The 20,686-nt window shown below is 37.8% G+C and overlaps 3 protein-coding genes across 7 annotated transcripts; 1 reads left to right on the top strand and 2 right to left on the bottom strand.

The window, feature by feature from the left end:
- Positions 1 to 37: 37 nt before the first annotated feature.
- Positions 38 to 4,628, bottom strand: LOC131316877 (large ribosomal subunit protein mL43-like). Of its 3 annotated transcripts, XM_058346378.1 has the most exons (5): positions 4,382 to 4,602; positions 3,724 to 3,904; positions 3,580 to 3,659; positions 2,443 to 2,549; positions 38 to 452 (listed from the first exon to the last, which is right to left on the bottom strand). In XM_058346378.1, exons 2-5 carry the CDS (start codon positions 3,868 to 3,870, stop codon positions 274 to 276), a joined length of 513 nt encoding a protein of 170 aa, XP_058202361.1. In that variant the 5' UTR covers positions 3,871 to 3,904; positions 4,382 to 4,602; the 3' UTR covers positions 38 to 273. The 3 variants fall into 3 exon arrangements, with proteins under 3 accessions (XP_058202361.1, XP_058202362.1, XP_058202364.1); XM_058346379.1 differs by lacking the exon at positions 3,724 to 3,904 and having other exon boundaries at positions 4,382 to 4,628; XM_058346381.1 differs by lacking the exon at positions 3,724 to 3,904 and having other exon boundaries at positions 4,392 to 4,600.
- Positions 4,629 to 7,851: 3,223 nt separating this feature from the next.
- LOC131316876 (homogentisate phytyltransferase 1, chloroplastic-like) lies at positions 7,852 to 19,208 on the bottom strand. The gene is made up of 12 exons (XM_058346377.1): positions 19,095 to 19,208; positions 18,457 to 18,704; positions 18,027 to 18,110; positions 17,796 to 17,870; positions 17,191 to 17,274; positions 16,940 to 17,029; positions 11,124 to 11,222; positions 10,816 to 10,911; positions 9,236 to 9,307; positions 8,625 to 8,720; positions 8,289 to 8,397; positions 7,852 to 7,955 (listed from the first exon to the last, which is right to left on the bottom strand). Exons 1-12 carry the CDS (start codon positions 19,153 to 19,155, stop codon positions 7,918 to 7,920), a joined length of 1,152 nt encoding a protein of 383 aa, XP_058202360.1. The 5' UTR covers positions 19,156 to 19,208; the 3' UTR covers positions 7,852 to 7,917.
- On the top strand, positions 13,246 to 18,825 carry LOC131316875 (F-box/kelch-repeat protein At3g06240-like). Of its 3 annotated transcripts, XR_009197314.1 has the most exons (3): positions 13,246 to 14,594; positions 18,423 to 18,570; positions 18,672 to 18,825. XR_009197314.1 is itself a non-coding variant. In XM_058346376.1 (2 exons), exon 1 carries the CDS (start codon positions 13,356 to 13,358, stop codon positions 14,568 to 14,570), a length of 1,215 nt encoding a protein of 404 aa, XP_058202359.1. In that variant the 5' UTR covers positions 13,246 to 13,355; the 3' UTR covers positions 14,571 to 14,594; positions 16,331 to 17,279. The 3 variants fall into 3 exon arrangements, 2 of the variants coding, with proteins under 2 accessions (XP_058202359.1, XP_058202358.1); XM_058346376.1 differs by lacking the exons at positions 18,423 to 18,570; positions 18,672 to 18,825 and adding an exon at positions 16,331 to 17,279; XM_058346375.1 differs by lacking the exons at positions 18,423 to 18,570; positions 18,672 to 18,825 and adding an exon at positions 16,282 to 17,279.
- Positions 19,209 to 20,686: the final 1,478 nt, after the last annotated feature.

The raw sequence follows: 20,686 nt of genomic DNA, 5'->3' as shown, positions 1-20,686 counted from the left end.
ATACCACATGGACTTGAGAAATAATAATGCAGTAGTATGATGTCTTCTAGATTCCAATTTTTTTGAATAAACCAAATAACAGAAAGCGAAGATGTTACAAAACAGTTTGTACCAGTCTTCGGAGACTCATAGTTTGATCTCACTTTTCAAGAAACATACTGAAAGACTAGTAGAGGATTAACATACTGAAAGACTGGTTGAGGATTACCAACAGGAGTGTAAACAACAGATGCTTTCGAAAGAGTACGAAATAAGCTCCTAATGAAGATTTTTCTAAGCCTCAAACTTCAGGTCGGTTGTCCAAGTACCTTGCACACTTGGGTGCTTTGTGACATGTCTCGTCTTCAGCTTCACCACTTTTCTGCCCAATGCGTTTCTGAGCCTGGTTGCTTGTAGCAGTATATCATCTTGTGTCAAATTCTTCACACATAACACCCGCTGGTTCTTGTTTTCTGCATATTGGTCGAACATGAAAATTTGTTCAACCTTGTGGTTATATAGCATAAATACATACGAGCGAGAGAGAGAGAGAGAGAGAGAGAGAGAGAGAGAGAGAGAGAGAGAGATGTTACAGAAAACTCCTGACCAAATCTCCGCTAGAGACAATGCTAAGAAAGCAAAGAATCAGATGTCATTTTCCAAAAAGATTCCATAATGGTGTTAGGAACATATATAGCAGAAAAGAATGTACAGGACCTTCAGGGGCTCTTGTGGAACTTCAAGTTTGCTAGTACAACAGTTCCAACATGATGTTAGAACAAATCCTCTTAGTTAGCAAAAAAAGAAAAAGAAAAGAACAAATCCTCTCACAATTGTGCAGTTAAAGTTATTCATCTCTCAATCTGTAGGAACTGGTGTATCCTCCTAGATGTATTTGTTTGCCGGAGCTTCTCCGTAGCATTGGAAGGTACACCTTCCATGACCATGTACTTCTATTCTTTTTAGTTAGCAAAAAAAAAAAGAAAAGCAGGGATCGGATGTGGCCGAAAACACACCAATGGCTGAGATGTTAAGCAGACTCCCTCCCCCTTTTTCGGGGTTCTACGCTGATCCAGTCTCAGTGGACACAAACATAACAAAATGCCTATTGATCATTTACAACTATGTATGGTACATCAAGTGACTGACTGATCATAAAGTAGGCCAGATGCATGGAAGCCTATTTTGCAACAAGATTCAAGAACCTGAACTGCTCTCAGTCGTCAGATCACAATTTTGCTTTTGAGTGAAATTAATAGCTAATGTGAGGTGAATGTGATAAGGAAACCCATCAGCATTTATTCTTTGAATGCTCTTACTCTGCATCCGTGTGGGCTAAAGTGTGGGGTGAGTCTTCTTCTACTAGAGGCCCACTTACTTTGGGTCCTTTGCTGGACTGGTTTGTCCAATCTGTCAAGGGGAATAGCAAACTTTTAAAATGTTCTTTGGCTGCTACTGTTTACTTTGTTTGGAGGGAACGGAACCTGAGAGTTTTTCAGTAGAAAACTGTGGCTAGTGATCAAGTTGTGCTGAATATCATACGTTGTATAAGGGATTTCCTTGGCTCTTTGAGAAGGGTGAAAGCTTCAACAGAAAATAGAGAGCTGTGTGCTAAATGGAGGATTGCAGAACATTACATATTCAGTCAATAGGCTTGTGGTTCTTTTCTGTTCTCTGCGAGATGTGGTGATACTAGATTGCTCCGTATAGGTTTACAAATTCTTTTCTTTTTCTTACTGTGTAATTCTCCTTTGAAGGAGTATAGCTGTAAAGTCATGAGAATCTCCTTGACAGTTTGCTAGGTTGGGGCTTTATAAAATGGTTACGTACTAATCAAAAAAAAACACACAGCTAATGTGAGGTTGAGCTTTGTCTAAATTCAAACGCATAAGTTTGGGCGAGAGTTCACATCCAACTGAACCAAACCCGTCCAAGTTAAAATGGGTCAGCAGCCATCTGCCAAACTTGCGGATTTGTTTGTACAATTCCACAGACTTCAACAAATTAATCCAGTTAAGAAGTGATCAAAAGGTTACATAAGAAGTAAGGCCTGCTTGAAAACTAGAAAGCAAAGATTTAGAACCTAGTTAGAAATTGACTCAACCTTGCTTCAAATGGAATACCAATACTATCATTAGCCATTCTCTTCATCAGAAGACACCAAGCATAATAACATGTCTTACCTGCTCAATTGAATTTGAAGAGCATGGCCTCAAGTCTCAACAATATTTTCTGTCAATTCTGACACCGAAGTTGGGTACCACAGACGTAAGATGGAACAGTCTGATAAACTAAACTTAGAATGGCCCAACATAATCAACCAGACAATTCTGTAACTGGCTTCATCACTGTGCCCTAAGCCAAATTTTTTGTTTGCATAAAGAGAAGGAGCAGAAGAAGAAAAAAGAAGTTGATCTGAGTCATTTATGTATTATTTTTGTTTTTTGAGAGAGAAATTCTTACTGTAAAGGCCTTTCAAATGAGGATGTTGACCACGGATGAGCTCAGTGACAACTTCTAGCTGAGGGTTGTTCTCTTTAAATGCCGGCAAGTTGGATTCCATAAATGCCCTATAACATAAGCACCAGATTTCATCATGTTTTTTTTTCAAGAACACAGATTCAATGTGAATAACAAGCTGAAATAACTTTCAAAGCTAAAGATGATTGAGAATCATTCTATCCCCCAATGTTCTGAATATCGTACCGGCTAGAGTACCAGTTTTCCTGCTGGTACGGTACATACTGGTACTGGTGAAATACTAGGTATCGTTTCGGATTCGTCGCTATTAGTGTTATTTACCCGCATGTATAATATATTCATTTACTATTAAAAACAAAAATTCATTTTAAAAATTGTTTGGTACCGTCCGGTATTGACCAGTACCATCCGGTATTGACCGCTACCATCTAGTAAAATAAATTAACACGTAGTCCAGTACCGTCCGGTACTGCCGATACGGACCGGTATTTCAGCCGGAACGAAATTAAAGATGTAGGATACCGGTATGGTACGGGATTCAAAACCTTGCTTTCCCCTTTGACTACTACCATTCCTCATTTTTATGCGTGTGCCTAACCCATTGGGTAGGCTCATACTTTTATCTTTGTCCAGTGTGCTATTTATTGTTCCTTAGATTTCCTCCATTGCAGCATTATACGAATCTCCGAACTTCCCTTGGTAATAGTGAATTTTACTATCTATCTTCCACCCATATACCAATCTATCTATCTATCTATCTGTATGTATTTACTATTTACTCCAAATCATAGTCTTACATAATAAAAAAATAATGCAGAAATTAAAGATATACAAATCTCTGGGACGAATAGCACAAAATTATATATTCATTCCCAATAAAAAGGATAGTTAAGACCACGATAAAGAAGTCCACCATCCTCTTGAAAAATGTGAAGGGAGAGAGAAGGCAATTACTCTGCGGGGGGGAAAACCAAAAAGAACAAAAGAATATGAACCAAATTTCAAAAGGGTAGTGCAACTATACTTGTTTTACTGGGAGTGCGTTTGCGCAGCAAAAAACAAAAACTGCATAATTTTGTAATCAATACGGTTGAAATTACTTACTGTAACAAAGCTTACCTGATACCCCTGCTACTTCCTCCCCAATCACAATAGCTCACAATTAGCTTCTGAAGTTGCCAAGCGCCTCTCAATGCCATCTATATTTATATCACAAAAGGGGATTAAAACAGGAGTTTAAACAAAAAGTATTTTGCAAACAACCTCAAGCCATTCTGCCACTTCTACATAATTTGCTACAATGGGACACTTCTTTTTCCCCAATTTGATACATCTGGCGTGATCTAGTCCTTTGTCTCCTTGATTTATAAGAACATTGAAAGACAAGGTGCATACATGATTTCCATCCATTTTACTAGCATTTTCCTACACTTGTAACCAAATACTACAGGAAAAGATAAATTCTTCTATTAATGGTATCTCAGATTAATCGGCTTATGTTTGATTCAGCTTTGCGTACATCATTTCCCATTTCCGAACCCAAAAATAAAATACTAGAAAAATGTTACTACTTTCGTTTACAAGAACACAAAAATATAATGCCTTAAAAATCTAAATTACACATAAGAAGCAGGCCAACCCTTGGCCTGGTAAAATCACCATCAGGCCAACCCCGCTGTAATTTCACCAGGCCAACCCACGTCTCAGTTCGAAACCCCTAAGGTGTTATCGACTCCTTTGGGGTTAGTCCATATAAAAAGCTTTGCTCTGGTTTTAATCGAGACCCCCCGCAAATGGGCAATGGAATTGGTCCCTAGACTAGTCGAAGTGCGTGTAAACAACTGAGTTATAAAAAAACAAACAAACGGCACACACACACATGTATATTGAGAGAGAGAGAGAGAGAGAGAGAGAGAAGTACCTGATCTCACCGTTGCCGGAGCCGCCGATAGCTGCCGGAGCTACTGAGCTTTACTCGATTCTCAACTGCTTCTGATGCTGATCGATTAGGAATCTAGTACTCACACAAGCACACGGAGTCGTATTCTTTAGCTTCATACAAATTTTAACCCACAACTTCCAAGTATTACAGTTTGATTCTAAAAAAGTACCTAAGAGTTGTACTATGGACCTCACAGTCCCACTGTCCTAGTTAGAACACCGACTCCAACCCAACTCTTCATTTTGAAGAGTCAAAATAGTTTACCGCGCTTGGGAGTCAAAAATGATAAGTCAAAAAGCTCCTCCTACCCTCTTTTTCGCTTCTCATCTCTAAACCACAATTTGGAGAAAGCATTCTGGAAAATGTGTTTTGATTGGCCCTTGTCAAACACTCAAAATTTGAAAATGCAAAAAGTAGGGTGCCAAACACCTCCTTAACTCAAAAGTGAATTCGTGGGAGAAAACCATTCACATCAACTTCGACCACCATTCTTCATTTCTTCAAAAAAATTACTCCTACTATTTATTTTTCTCCAAAGCTTTACTTTTCCTTTGACAAAGTTCATTTTAAAATGTGTACGATTTGAATGTATTGATCGCTCGTCTCATTATAAAGGTCTTGTGAATATCTTTCTTATTGTATTAATTTTATGATATACACATTCATTATAGCATTATATGGCATACCATTTCAAAAGTCTCGATCTAAAAATGAAATGAAGATGGTTCCTCATTTTTTTGAATGATTCCCATATGGAGAATCAAAAGCGATCCCTTATTTTTTTTAAATAATCTAAATGAAGTATGGTTGGGGGAGGAAAATTCTTCAAAAATGAAGAAATGAAGAACCAAAATGAAGAAACGAAACATGATTGGTGTGGAGCTTTGACTACGAACCGCGAAAGTTTGTTTACCCTTCTATTGCCTATGCTTCTTCGAATAGCAATATCTAGATCACCTGTCAAGATCAGTTAATAACGCTCCCTAAAGCAGAGGCTATTGACACTGCCGGCTTTGGGCTAAGGTGTGGGTCTAAGCCCCTCAAAAATGTCAAAAAAATAGGGCCCCCACTTATTTTTAGGACCTAGTATATATGTGTTATTTTAGGAATCAATTTTAAACCCAATAAGACATTTTATAATTAAGCCCCAATGGCCCAGAAAAATGGAACACGGAATGCAGGAAAAAACAAAAGAAAAAAAACAAAAAGGAGTAAAAGGTCACGGGATCGCCAAAAATCTCTGGGGCTCTTCAAAATTATCCAGTGTGGTGGATGTATGGATGCATCTTTTTGCCCCCTTAAACGCTACTACTCCTGTACTTCTCATTACAAACAAATACTATATCCGAATCAAAATTATTCAGTGTGATTGACTTTTTATTTGATTTTTGTTTACAATTATTTAGAGCCTCACTTTCGAAGACCGTTTTAGGCCTCCAAAATCTCAGAGCCAGCCCTGGCTATTGAATACGTTGAGGTTGCATTAGAGCTATGATCAGTTTGCAACAAAGAAACATATTGCCTTCTTTTATGCGGAAGAATGGTTTTAGAGGCCTAGCTAGCCCTTCCCTGACAGTACTAAGAGTGCCACTTAGGTCAACTAATACAAAGAAGGTAGGATCTACGTAAGATCATTGGCGCATTATTTTAAGAGTATTGAATACTTATTGGTATCACACAAATGTTTCGTGGCCGAAGTTTTAGCAAATGCCAAAATATTGCAAGTGCCAGATATGAGGCCAAGATATATTAGAGTGTTTCATATATGGTTTTTGATGGCAAGGATTAAAACTTTCAAGACACCTTTGGGGCAAATTTCTAATATTTGCAGAACAAATATGTAAAATAGCAGTGTAGAAAACTTCCCCACTTTAGGTGGCTTGTTTTTTTTTTTTTTCAATTCAGTGCCACAACATGCATGCCTCGAACTAGTGCCGGCCCCGATATTTGGGTTGCCCTAGCCCAACTTCATATTTTGTTGCCCACCTACTATTAAGTCATACAACATTAAAAAATATACAAGTACAAAAAAAAAAAATCAAAATTACATTGTTCTTTTAACTTGAATAACATAAAATAAAATAAAATAAAATCAACATCAAAATGTAAACTCCGGTTATAGTGCTTTATGATTAGCACGATCCGCTTCAAAGAAAACAACTTCTCCTTGCATTTTTTGAAACAAAATTTTCGATTGAGTCATCGTATTTTAATTATCCAAGAACTTGGGACTTTTGATTTTTTGGCTTTTTGGACTTTTTAGTTGATATATGTGAGAAGAATGACTTGTCTCGAAAAACATAGAAAATTAAAAAAGCTGCAAATGCCCAAAAATGATTTTAATGGAACGGCGCCCCATTTTCAATTGAGATAAAAAAAAATGCCTACTGAAATTATAAATTGGGGAGAAATAATATTATTTTAACATAAATGATTTATATTCAAAGTCCAAACAACGTTAAGAACAAAACCCAAAGCTTTGGGGCTTTTATATTTTTCAAGAGAGAGATTAAAAACTTGATCTTTGGAGGGAAATGGATTGGCGGGGTTTTATGTGGTTTGATTTTGGAGATTTTTGGAGCATCTGAGGAGTAGTTTTTTGCAAAACAGAGCAGATCAAAAATAGAGAGGGTAGGGCGCCAGGATCCAAACTCAGCAGCTCGGAGCTTTGTCAGCTCGTCGATGACCACAATACCAATCAAACTCTGTGTGCTACTAATGTAAACATTTTTATACTTATACATAAGTTTTTCTTTTTTTTGTTTGCCCCAGCCCGAAAACTTGTGGGGCTTGCCCCGGACCGGCCTTGCCTCGAACCATGGCAAGTGACATGCCCACTGATTAGAAAGCATTGAAAATGAGTTTATGCCCTATGTTGGCTTTGGCAGGTGCACCTTCTTCAGCGGTCTAGCTCGTTTTTTCCACACATATATATATGTCTATTTCAAGATTTTTTTTTTTCATGCAAGGGCCAATTTTATAGAACTTTCCCGAATGAACCTGAAAACTAGTATACAATTAAAAAGAATATTTGGAGTTGTGCAGAAGCTCGAACCCCTCCCAGCACCCCTTTTCGTCCACCCCAGGCCAGAACCCTATTTAAGCACATCTCAACAAGGTCATGTGGTCGGCAAATCTCTTTTAAAATACAACGGGAGTCGAACACCTCCTCCATAAGGACTCGAACTCAGGATCTCTCCCTTAAGAAGGAGAATAAGGAACCAACCACACTACGGAGTGTTCTCTGAAATACAGTGAGGGTCACTACATCCGCATCAACATTAGATTTCCTCAATGCTAGAAAAAGTCAATATTAGGAGAATTAAAATAGTTTTTATTATTGTTCTCACCTCGGACCATTATAAGCTAAAAACATGTTTACTAACATTAAAAAAAAGAAAAAAGAAAAAGGAGAAGGAAAACGTTAATGTCTAACAGAACTGCAGATTAAACCAAGAAAAATACAGCTGCAAAATCGTGGGCGGCTCTTTAGGTGTCCAGAGAAACGACTTGTCTCAACGTATGAAAGGAATAAGCAGGTACTCGGCATAGACTAGCTGCGAAATATATAGAATAAAGTGAAATGATTAATTTAGAATAAAATTAAGCTAATACTAATTGACATAGATCAGGGTTCACGACTAGTCGATCGAGAGCGACGAGTCCAACCCCGCTTACTCTACTTCATAAGTAAAATCACAAATTAATTAGGTCCCGTTCTGCTAAGATTTTTATTTTTTAAGCACTTATTTCCCGTTTTACGAGACAGGTCATTCTTCTCTCTATCAATACATCACATTTAATTCAAAAAATAAAGTACTTATTTTAGTTAGTACTTAATTTTTGCTAGATCGACTCTTTACTTGACCAGACGTAATTCGATCACTTGCCTGCCATATGAGCATGTAAAATGAACTGATTGATGCCTTGTTGTCAAGATCGACAGACCAAGCTCGAAGCCAAAGAGTTGAAGCTAGTACACAGTGGCCGAACACCTGAAACAATAAAAAAAGAAGAAGAAGAAGAAGAAGAAGAAGCCAGGTAGTATAACTTACGTTATTCGAGACGCGATGATTTTGATTCACGCAAACAAAACATTAAGGCGTGAGGCCTATCGACCTCAAGCCTTTTTAGGGAGGCCCTTAAAAAGCCATATTGAGAGTAGAGTAAAGAAAAATATATCTGACTACTGGCATGGTTTTTGTTGAGTTGTATGACGTACGGTGACAAGCTTGCTGGTTGAGTAGGAAGAAGAAGCTCCAATCGCCATTGCAGATCCATATCCGATCAGTAGCATGCTAATGCAAAGCCAAAATACCTTTCCAAACAAGCCCCCCCAAAAAAAAAAAACTTGTGAGAAAATGCTATGTTTGGATGCCAAAATCTTGGGTGGGAGGAAAGATGGAGAGGTGGGTTTCGCCAAACAATGTTTTTCAAGTTCATAAGATCATTTTTGAATATCCGCAACGGAAACGATTGGTACACACAGACATTTGCACAAATTCCATACCGCCATATATACGTGGGGGCTACATGTACGTGAGAGAAGTGTGGTTGAATCTATGCAAATGTGGTGTGTATGTAGTAGCATTACTGCCCCTCTCCTTTTATCAGCTACTGTTTTGGCAAAAAGGTTAGAAAACGGACAGAACCCGGTTTGGCCTAGAAAAACTTAGATTAATTTTTTTGTCCTACCTTATAGATTCCTCTATCAAGATGAACACATAATCTACAAAAATCTGATTCAAAACTAAAAAAAGCGATTTTTTTGGAATAAGGATAAAAAAAAAAATCCAATATTTTTATTAGGCCAAACCGGATTGTTTTGCTAACTTTTTCTTTCCCAAGGATGACTGCCAATGATTGAATTCCATGCTCTCTGTCGCCATCCACATCTTCTATGTCCTGTTACAACACCATTTAAATGCAAAATAATAATTAGTTCTAGGTAAATAAACCTGTCTGTCTATTTTGGTCGAATAATTTATTTGAATTATTTATTTGTTCTTATTTAAATTTTTTTGCATTAGTTAATTTTTTGCCATTATTTTTGTGAATTATTGCCGACTAAGCGGAGGATAATAAACATATACTTCCAAATATGTTCGGATATCAATGCATGTCTCATCGATATTAATATAATTTCACAAATATCAATACACTTTTATCGGATATCAATGCATTTTTTTTTTTTTTTGTATATATCCCCTTGATTGTCTAGGATTTACTTCTTTATTTGACTAGGTTACTTGGAGGTCAATATTCCATTGTACGCCCATACAGTCCCCCTTGTGCGCGATCTTTTAAAACTCCATTCACTACGAAATTTCTTCGCCAATATTCTAGTAACATTTATCAGTCATAAGATTTTAGGGTGCCTCGCATAATTTTCGCTCACCAGCGAGCAGCCTTAAGTCTCGTCGCTGTCTGCCGGACGCTCCCAGTATGCTCGCACACGTTGTCACATCAGTTTGCCTAATTTGCCACCCAAATACACTATTCTCCTTCCCAAATATTGTGTCACAAATATTAAAATGTCTTGGTATATATATATATATATATATGAGTTAGGTTCCGGTGAGGGAACCCTCATTTTATTGAAATGCGAGACTCCCATTTCCAATTGAATTTCGATGATCCGAGCCGCTCAAAGTGATCAGAACGTGATTTTAAAGGTCTTCGCGAGAAATCAGCAAAAAAAATGACCGGGAAGGGCTTCATCCGAGCAGTTTTCATTGAACGGTTCAAAAAAAACTGCTCAGATGAAGCCCTTCCCGGTCATTTTTTTTGCTGATTTCTCGCAAGTACCCTTAAAATCAAGTTCTGCACACATTAAGCGGCTCGGATTTTCAAAATTTGATTAGGAAATGAAAGTCCCTCATTTTAACAAAATGAGAGATCCCTCACTTGAAAATATATATATAATAAAGGAAAATGATATTGGCACTCCAAAAATTGATGCAGGGACTCCAAAATCAGTGTAACTCCAAAGCTACTTTCCTTTATTTTTTGGAGTGCCTTCATCAATTTTTGGAGTGCCAATATCATTTTTCTATATATATATATATATCAGTTGTTTTCAAGTCAGGACTCCCGGATGGGAGCTTTGGTCCGGACCTCTCTTCTACGCCGTTGGATCTAATCCAACGCACTACAAGAAATTTGGTCAACACCAACGCTTTTCCTACCAGCACTTGTAAAAAGTGCTACAATAGGAGATTTACAACAACGTTTTTTTTAACCGCTACAAGAATGGGATAATAAACATATATATATCAGTTGGTTTTAAGTCAGGACTCCTGGATGGGAGCTTTGGTCCGGACCTCTCTTATACGCCGTTGGATCTAATCCAACGGCTGAGAATTAAAAAGCCATCTCGCGGGTCTACAAATATACTGCGAATCACGAGTTACCTTGGACAGAGCAATAATAGTGGAGAACAAGCTCATGAAAGCAACTGCAAATACCAATGATCTTGTAAACACAATCGGTCTGCCGAGCGCATATTTCTGCAGATTAATTTAACCTCCATCAAATTCTTGCAAAGAAATCTCCTTAGTACAAGAGTGACAGGATCTTTTGTGCCAATGGATTTTTAGGCCGTTGGTTTTAAAACGTAAAATAAAATTCGCATAATTCAACGGCCGAAAAATCCCTCGGCATAGACGTTTTCGGGACAGAGGGGATCGGACCGTAATACGAGAGTATGATTGGTAAGTACCTGAATGTGTATGAAGGTAGCTACGTTGTCCATTGCCCTGGGAATCAATATGCATATTGCAGCGAGGAAGGCGTTTCTTTTCCATCTGAGTAAGGGAAGCTGCAACAAATTCAAGCAGGCATCGGTACTTTATCACAGAGGAAACCTAAGTTCTTTTGTTTATAGATAGATAGAGATAGAGACAGATATTTGTTAGATTACTATTCGTACATTTTTTTTTTTTTTTGGAATTAATCATCTGATTCAACAGAAGAAGTATAAAAGTATGTCTTACATGGATTTTTTTGGACTTCGGTCCTTTTTTTTTTTTTACTTTTCTTATTTCTCTTATTGAGACGAGGATTAATCCAAAAAAAAAAAAGACGAAAAGCTAAAAAAAAATTGCGGAAAACTGCAGAAAAAAGGTTTGGAAGAATGGTGATAACTATAGTTCTGTTTTTTTTTTTTTTTTTTTAAAAATATATGCTAGAACATGCATATTCCTTGCATTATCATTTACTTTTAGGAAAGTCTAGTGACACTTCACTTGTGTGGAACCCACCAAGCTTGTGACTAAACAAGTGTCAAAATGCATATTATCAATGGCATTGCTCTTCAATTTTTCAGCATTCGAGTAATTGCTCATGCTTTTTGTATGATTCTTGAAAAGTTAGAAAATTGGATTTAACCCTTACAATTAGGCTCTGTTTGTTTTGATGTAAAATATTTTTTCAGAAAATAAATTTCAAACTTTTATTTTTCGATATTTGGTTGGCACTTGAAAATATTTTCAGAAATTAACAAAATAGTGTAGAGAAAGAGGGAGAGGCTTAAACTGTGGAGAGATGTTAGATTATTGAAATTGATCGTAGGTTAGGACTAACGATTGAGGAAACCGAGTAGTGAGAATTGCAGTAAAAAGCAATGGGTTCATTTTGAAAAATAGCTTACGGAAGATTTAAGGGTAAATCATTTTCATCCAATTGATGGAAAATGTTTTACATGTAAAATATTTTCCTTATTTTTTACACAAACAAACACCTGAAAATAGGTAAAACATTTTACGTTCAAACAAACGGAGCCTTGGATTAATTTAATTTTTATGGGACCATTCAAAAAATATTTTTAATTTAATCAATGATTAGGAGTAGAGTACCCCAAGACAGTAATCTGGACACACAAAATCTGATATGCAAAAATATTAATACACGTACTCGACTATGGCTACCGAAATAAAAGGGTATCGAAAGTGTACAACGGTATGTGAGATTCACTTTTGGATTTCACACAAACACTGCATACCATTCATTAATTTTAAAATATTTTTTTGAGTGACTTTGAAAAAAAAATCAACTGAATTGAGTATGCGTAAATTGTTGATCTAATCTTTCAATTTTTTTTCAGAATTCGGGGATTCACTCGAAAAATTATCTTAAAATTAATGAACTATTTTAATTATTCGTGTAGGACTTAAAAGTGGACCCCATAAGACATTGTACATTTTTGGTACCCATTTTTTGGGTACCAGTAGCACAGATCTTTTTGTGGGAGCATACCATAAAAATAATATGAACCGCTCTTTGATTTTTTAAGCGTCTACGAAAAAAAATTAGTTCAATCAAAAATGGCAAAGTGTTTAGATTTCATTGGGCGAAAATCATCTTTGTGAAATTTGGGGTGAGTTCCACAAAAAACTTGTGTGCAATCAGGCTTATCCGACGAGAAATGAACTACTCCTTATCTTTTTTGATAAGCAGATATCCGTGTCAATTTGTGTGCACTTCGACTAATTTTGGAGTCCTGAATATAATGACCGGACATAACTCTCATTAAATTGCGTGCAATCAGACTTTTCGGATGAGAAATGAACTACTCCTTATCTTTTTTGATAATCGAATGTCTGAGCTAGCTTGCGCACATCTCGGCTAATTCCGGAGCCCTAAACACAATGACTGGACAGAACCAAGTTAAATTGTGTGCAATCAGACTTTTCGGACGGACGAGAAATGAAATACCCCTTATCTATTTTGATAATCGAATATTCAAATCAACTTGCACATATCTCAATTCATTCTAAGACCGACCTTGAAGGTAACGACCTAACAATAATAGTTCAAAAGTTTAATGGAAGCAGTAACCTCATGAAGCACTAGTTAACGACTCGTCATCATACGATCGTTGCCCGTATACCTCTCTTTCACCCTACACAAGAACCCTTGAATCAGAAAGCATCTGCAAATCAAATTTCTGAAGATGACGCGGACTAAGACCATTATCGACCATTCCATCTGGAGAAACCTTCCGCCGGAGATAATCGGCGACGTACTCTATCGATTGCCCATCAAGTCCCTCTGCCGATTCAAGTGCGTCTCACCCTCGTGGAATTCCCTAATCTCCTCCCCCGGTTTCGCCGAAACCCACCTCCACATATCCGGTACCCCAAACAAGCCTCAAAAAACCATTCTCATTACCAGCTCCCACGCTCTCTTCTCCGTCGACTTCGCCGCCGCGAATCCCACCGCGGAAAAGCTTGATTTCACGCTCCCCGGGGAACGCCCCGGCAATCCGGTCCGCGTTTGGGGCTCCTGCAATCCGGTCTGCGGTTGGGGCTCCTGCAATGGCTTGGTTCTGGTTTCTGATCAAGGTGTTTCTCTCAGCCTCTTCTTGTTGAATCCATTCACTAGAGAATGTAAGAAACTGCCCCAATCGCCTCTGGCTGACCTCTGTTTGTATGAAGATCCCCACGTTTTTCAACATGGATTGGGTTACGACTCGTCTACGGATGATTACAAGGTTGTGATGCTCCTTACCCGTCCTATTATTGATTCTAATGGCTATGATTACATCAATAATGGGGCTGTCTATTCACTGAAAATTGATGCTTGGAGGAGAATTCAAGATTCACATTATATCCCAGAGGGTCTTCTTCATGGCGTTTATTTTAATGAGCGTCTCCATTGGCTTTGGCGGAGCCCTAGTAGTGGTTCTAAAGTTGTCGTTGCTTTTGATTTGTGGGATGAGGTTTTTAGGGAAGTGCCCCTGCCTACTTCCTTTGATAATTATAAGTTGGGCCCGTTGGTACTTGGGAGTTGTCTCTGTTTGGTTGTTTTGCCCTTTGAAGGTGATGTAATTGAAGTTTGGATGATGAAGAAGTACGGGGTAAGAGAGTCGTGGACCAAATTTACGATGACTAAGCACTGGATGGGTTTAGAGGATGTGTTGTATTTGGCAGCAGAAGAGGAATTTGTATTGAGAACATCTGAAATGATAGAAGAAGTTAACGGGGTAGGGATAATAGATGAATCTAGTCTAGAGAAACTAGTAGTGTACAATCCTAAAAAGGAAACACTGAGGGACATGGTGGTTTGTGGCATTCCAACTAAATATACGGTTGGAGGCAACTACATCGAAACCCTCGTCTCTCCTAATCACGGAGGACGGATTCGGAGACACTGTGAAGCTTCTTGAGGTGAAAGTTCAAAGAGTTATCAGGTATATTTCAACATAGAAATGACTGTATTCCTTCTTTTGTAGATTAATAATTGTATGACTTGTGTATCACATGAGCGTCTATATTTAAAGGTTTTTGGAGGTTGCAAATCCACATATCCTTTTTTGATACTTACATATGTTGATGTATCTAGGACGCTGGTTAGTGATGTATGTTGAACTAATATTATATTATTATGTCCTTGATCATACACAAATGGCTAGGGCGGACTCATAATGGTTGGAGTTTAACCTATGAAGCATGATTGAGTTCTCATAGATAGGTTTCATATCTGTAGGTTGGGACATATATTTGGACATATGGGTTCCTGGTATGAACCATTTATTGGCACTTGGCAATGACGGTATAAAAATCTCCACTCATTAACAATCTTCCCCTTTGGACCCACTTGGAAGGAACCAATGTGACCTATCTCTTTCCTACTTTCATTGCCTCAAATTGAGGTTTTTTTGGTTCGGCAATATTTTTTGCATCCCTAGCCTCAATCCTCTATATCTTGTTGCTAATCCTGTGCTAAAACCTTTGGGGCTTTCATTGGTGCTGCTCTGTACTAATAAGTTTGGATACAAGTATTCACATCAAGAGAACTTGCTGCCTTGTCGTCCTTAGGTTTGGCAACCCGTTGGACATAACATCTAGGCTGTACTTATATAATTTATGCCTTGTTCAGTTTGGTTTTTGGAAAAAAATGTCCAACTCAAAAAATACTCATTACTCCTACTTTCAATCATTACTCTCCACTCATTACCCCTATCTCCAATCATTATTCTCATTTCTCTCTTTATCTCTCCCCACTCATTACCCCTACTTCCAATCATTACTCTATTTTTCTCTCCACTCATAATCCCAAAATTTTTCTCAAGACTCATCCATACACAACATTAACTTCTTGCGAAATTGATGTCTTATTGTGGAAATGTGCAAGTGGTATTAATGATTCCGGTAAGAAGGTAGTGTCTAGGTGTCTAGAATGATTTAGGAAAGCAACACTATCGTCATTCCTTGGCTTAGCAATGGAAGGGCAATTCACCTAAATTGTTGATCGGTGATTCCATTCGTAATGTGCATTATGTCATTTTCTTTTAAAAAACCAAATGATGGGTTGAACATTCCATTCTAGTGAACCCAACACAACCTTAAGTTTATTAGCCTCAATTTATTACCTTTACCCACTGTGTCCTACAATGGTGGAAGGCCCAGCCACCTAAAATATTAAATGAAGATTTGATTCGTATTGTGCATTCTATCATTTTCTTTTAACGAACCAAATGACGGTTTGACATTCCATTCAAGTGAATGTTCTTTATCTACCAGATTAACCTAAATTTCTTCCCTTTGCCCACCGTAGCCTCCGCGACCGTGCCACCTATTTGTCGATGCTATTCATCTCAACTTGTTTAGTAAAGATCTTCCTTCAACTTCGAATTTGATGATGACAACCCCGTTGTATTTGAAAGATTTGTTGCTGCATTGCCCTCATCCATTTGAACTTATTGTTGAATTAATGTTCGAGTTCCAGCTTTCTAGTTCTTGCTACTACTCTTCTACATTATGTACGGGGCTTCTAGCCATTTCTTTTGCCGTCTAATGGGCTACTATTCATGTTTTTAGTGGTGTTGAGTACATACACTGATGGTCCGAATTTATTTTGTTGTTGATACTTGATAGCGAAGTAACATCCAAGCTCTAATCCTGCAAATTAAACTCTGTGTAGCAGTACTCAACTGTTTACCGGCTAACCATGTTTCTATCTAGATACTCACGATTCAAACTAGTATCCGTTTCACTTTGGATACCAAAGCCTGATGCTCTTCAACACTTCATCTCCTAGGGCTTTTGAAGGCACTTCTGGGGCTTGATTTCAATTGAAGTTTTTTGTTTTTTAATGTGTATTCTTGTAGCTTCAATTTCTTTTCTTGGCTAGGAACGGCTTTGTTGTGTTGTGGTATTGTTGTTTGTTATTCCATGACTGTTCTGTTATTCACATTGGGATGTAACGAGGATGGCTTTCATACGGAGGACTTGGGGAAATTCCCTGTTCGTCGGGTCCAAGAAATTGAGTGCTTGAAGCTCAAGCTAGTTGTATTGTCATCACCAAATTGTGAAGCTCTTGCGGATAGACAGCTTTGGAGTTGTCATCCTATTAATCTTTATCTTGAAATAGCAATAGCTTCTTATGTTGTAACAGATCGACGCTCCACATTCATGGTTTGTGTTAATAAGTTCCAAAGTGTTTTTTTTTTTTTTTGGGAACAAAAATTTGTTCGAAAGTGAACTCCTGTGATTACCAATAGGTGAATATGGAGAGAGAAGGGGTGCAATTTACCTGAACAGAATATGCAGTCATCAGTAGAAACCTTACAAGAAGGGCAGAAAGCAATGGTGGGGATTGAAATATGACTCCCATTGCGAAACTCTGAAATATGATAAAAACATTAAATCAGCACAACATGAAAAGAAACGCGTTGATAGAGCTTCAAAGAGTATACAAGAACTCTTCGAGTGCTGCTACTGGCAAAAGTCCGGTTGTTGTTTGAGACTTGAACGTTTATCTTCCTGGCAACAGGATTTACGAACCGTTAAGAGATATGTGGAGGTAATCGCTATTCCAAACTCCGTTGAAATTTCCCCGGACACTAGCGGAAGATAAGGTTTGTTCACCTAGATACAGAAAACAATAAGCTAAATACAGGCAACCAAAAGAAAAGTAGAATTAATACATACCAAAGTTGTCAATACCGTACTGGCCAGCGTACCGTTTTCACTACTGGAATGGTACGTACCGGTACCGGGCTGTATCCCGGTACCGTTCCGGATTTACCGCAATTAATATTTTATATATATATTTAATATATATCTACCATATTTTAAGTATAAACATAAATAAAATGTAAAAAAAAAATAAAAAAAATAAAAAAGAGGGTAATTTTGTACCGGCCGGAACACCGGAATATGTCCGGAACAGGCCGGTATTGTCCGGTACACCCGGTATTGGCCGGAACAGGCCGGTATTTCAACCGGAACGGAACATGACTTTTTGCGTTCCGTTTACGCACCGGTACGGTACGTACCGGCCGGTACCGGCCGGTACGGAACGGATTTGACAACTTTGATACATGCTACATGGGAAAATTTATCTGTCAATATTGGACGTTTTGATCTCTCTGTAAGTGTTCGGTTACCATGTCTATTTCTACATCAGTCAGCTGATTAAGTCCCACCGCGTAGAGGTTCATCATTATTGATGGCACTAATGCCTGCGATAGGAACGGCAGATGTTCACTACTGTAACACACAAGGTTTTGAATCTCGTACCGGTAGAAAAACCGATACTCTAGCAGCCGGTGCCGTATTCAGAACCTTGATAGTAACAAGTCAAATGAAACTAGGCTTCGTTAACTACTAAAACTTACCTGGAATAAACCCGCAACGAACGGAAGAGAAAGATCGGCAGTTGATTTCAACGGTAGAAGAGAAATTGATGGTATTGCTACAAGCTGATCAGACAAAGCGGGTAAACTCATATAAGCCGAACTCGAAGCAAACTTCTTCTCACTCTAACGTGTCGTTTGGATGATTATCATCCTCTTTCAAAGACTAATAAATTCCTTAGTTTGTCGAGCTAAAAAAAAGTCTGATCTACACACTCTGTTGGTGGCGGAGCCAGAATTCAAATGTAGTGGGGCATCATTAAAAGTACATGTTCATGTCATTCTAGATCGAAAGTCGCACAAAATGTGTATTAATGTGGTATCTGCCCATTGTATTTTTAGTGTTCTTGGTACAACTATTTCTCTCGAATTTTCTAGTTGCAGAATTGAACGAACTCAGGGAAGTACTCACAGTGTTCATAACGACGTATGGACGCGAAAACTTGTACAAGCCGTTCAATTGCTTCCAAACATCACGCTTTCGAAACGATCCTTCGACATGCTCATCCTCGGGTTCTTCCGAGGGGTACTTGCTTTCCGACAACTTGCACCATATAGTTGTTTTTCTCTCGCTCGAAGGGTTCTTCAAGCTTTGCCGATGTTTAGGATTTTGAATCCGCTTTGCAGCTGGGAGTTGAAGTTGTGTGACAGAGCCCCCTCCTGCATAAGTGCAAGAAATTCAAAGATTGCCAAAGGAGCAGAGACATAGGAATTTGGATACTGTATTAGGGTACTAACAAATGTTCTACGTCGGGCGGAAAAGGAGCGCCTAGTGCTTAGGCGCCGACTCATCGGCTGTCTAATCTAGGCGTTGGACCACCGTTTAGTGCCTAGCTAAGCCAAAATTAGACGGCTGACTATTAGAACACTGGGTACTACTATTAGTTATGATTGGAAATGTGCACACTAGATCACTTAGTGAATACTACATTAATTAAATACATAAACCAAAACAAGCCATAAAAGTATTTAAGTTAGTGACTTTGAAGAAAGAATTGTAAAATGCAAAATCCGATAAGAAGGGATGAAATTAGTCAAGGGAAACCACACCTTGAATGTGGAGAGACGATTTCAGAGGGAGGACGAATGAACTTGCAGATGATTGAGCCATGCTAGCTTCTCTCTCTCTCTCTCCACACACACACGGAGATACAAATAATAGTGTGTATCTATATATAGTATACATCACTAGTAGTTTAAAGAACTCAAAACCTCTGCACGGTCTCTAATGAATTTTTTTTATATATCTCTCTACTTATTACATTTAAAAACCTCTCTCAAAACCCAAACCAAACAGGGTCTTGATGACAACATCTCGGGTACCATGTGTAATGTGTTATCTCACTAATGTACTGATAGATGTGTTCCATCTGTCACGTAACAGAGCACATTCTCGCAATGCAATTCGCCAAGTAGCAGATCATGTTCTACAATGCAACAACGACACGTTGTACGCAAAACGTGTTCACTATAGCATTGCCTTGAATTTTGAAATCCGTATCTATCTATATATATATATATTATAATATGGCGTACGGATTTGACTTTCAAGTTTACGCGAAGAAGATGCTGGCTTCATGCATGAATGAGAACACAGTTTCTTTCGGATCCGGGGGCTATGCTGCAAAGAGGGGCAGCAGCCTCTACCCACACTCTCAAAACGACGTCGTTTTGAAGGTAAACTGTTGAGCAGAGACAAAACGTTGCCGTTTTGGTGGGTAAAAAATTTCTTACCTTCCGTTTGTAATCCTATGAAGCAGAAACGTGATTATGAGAGCTTTAAAGACAAAATTTGATTATGTCTCTTTAGAATAATATGATCAAAATAATAAGATTTTCACACCCGTTCAAACGGATTAAAAATTAGAGCACTTAATTTTTTAACCATTTTTTTAATATATAAATGGTCTTAAAAAAATTAAATTAAGTACTCAAATTTTCACTCCGTTTAAATCGGTGTAAAGATCTTATTATTCTGATCATATTATTTTAAAAAGTCATAATTAATTTTTGTCTATAGTGCTCTCATAATCAAATTTCTACTCTACAGGATCCTAAATAAAGAACATCTACTTAATATGAGAGTCCTAAAGATAAAAAATTAATTATGACCCTTTAGAATAATATGATCAGAGTAATAAGATTTTTGCACCGATTTAAATGGAGTGAAAATTTAAATACTTAATTTTTTTAAGACCATTTATATATTAAAAAACATGGTTAAAAAATTAAGTACTCCAATTTTTAATCCGTTTGAACGGGTGTGAAGATCTTATTATTTTGATCATATTATTCTAAAGAGACATAATCAAATTTTGTCTTTAAAGCTCTCATAATCATGTTTCTGCTTCATAGGATTACAAACGGAAGGTAAGAAATTTTTTACCCACCAAAACGGCAACGTTTTGTCTCTGCTCAACAGTTTACCCTCGAAACGACGTCGTTTTGAGGGTATGGGTAGGGGCTGCTGCCCCCTCTGGGCAGCAAAGCCCTCGGATCCGTTTCTTGAACAGCACTAATAATTGATCCTTTCAAAAAAAAAACCTGCACAAAGGCTGGGTTCCAAAAACAAAAAAAAGAACTTATTTTTTGTTGAATAAGAAGGGTTGTTCCGGAAAATAAGAAGGAGGGTAATTATTTTG

The sequence above is a fragment of the Rhododendron vialii genome, chromosome 2a (genome assembly GCF_030253575.1).
Source record: "Rhododendron vialii isolate Sample 1 chromosome 2a, ASM3025357v1".
Lineage (NCBI taxonomy): Eukaryota > Viridiplantae > Streptophyta > Magnoliopsida > Ericales > Ericaceae > Rhododendron > Rhododendron vialii.
This window is presented reverse-complemented; position numbering and strand designations above follow the sequence as displayed.

Excerpts from the sequence above, each read along its gene's own strand:
- LOC131316875 (XM_058346376.1), top strand. The coding sequence starts at position 13,356 with ATGACGCGGACTAAGACCATTATCGACCATTCCATCTGGAGAAACCTT.
- LOC131316877 (XM_058346378.1), bottom strand. The coding sequence starts at position 3,870 with ATGGATGGAAATCATGTATGCACCTTGTCTTTCAATGTTCTTATAAAT. Across the intron at positions 3,660-3,723 it reads AAGTGGCAGAATGGCTTGAG|ATGGCATTGAGAGGCGCTTG; the intron begins GTTGTTTGCAAA and ends ATATAAATATAG. Across the intron at positions 453-2,442 it reads TCATTTGAAAGGCCTTTACA|AAAACAAGAACCAGCGGGTG; the intron begins GTAAGAATTTCT and ends ACCAATATGCAG.
- LOC131316876 (XM_058346377.1), bottom strand. The coding sequence starts at position 19,155 with ATGGCTCAATCATCTGCAAGTTCATTCGTCCTCCCTCTGAAATCGTCT. Across the intron at positions 17,871-18,026 it reads TCGTTGCGGGTTTATTCCAG|GCATTAGTGCCATCAATAAT; the intron begins GTAAGTTTTAGT and ends TTCCTATCGCAG. Across the intron at positions 8,721-9,235 it reads TCATCCTTGGGAAAGAAAAA|GTATTTTGGCTTTGCATTAG; the intron begins GTTAGCAAAACA and ends TTGTTTGGAAAG.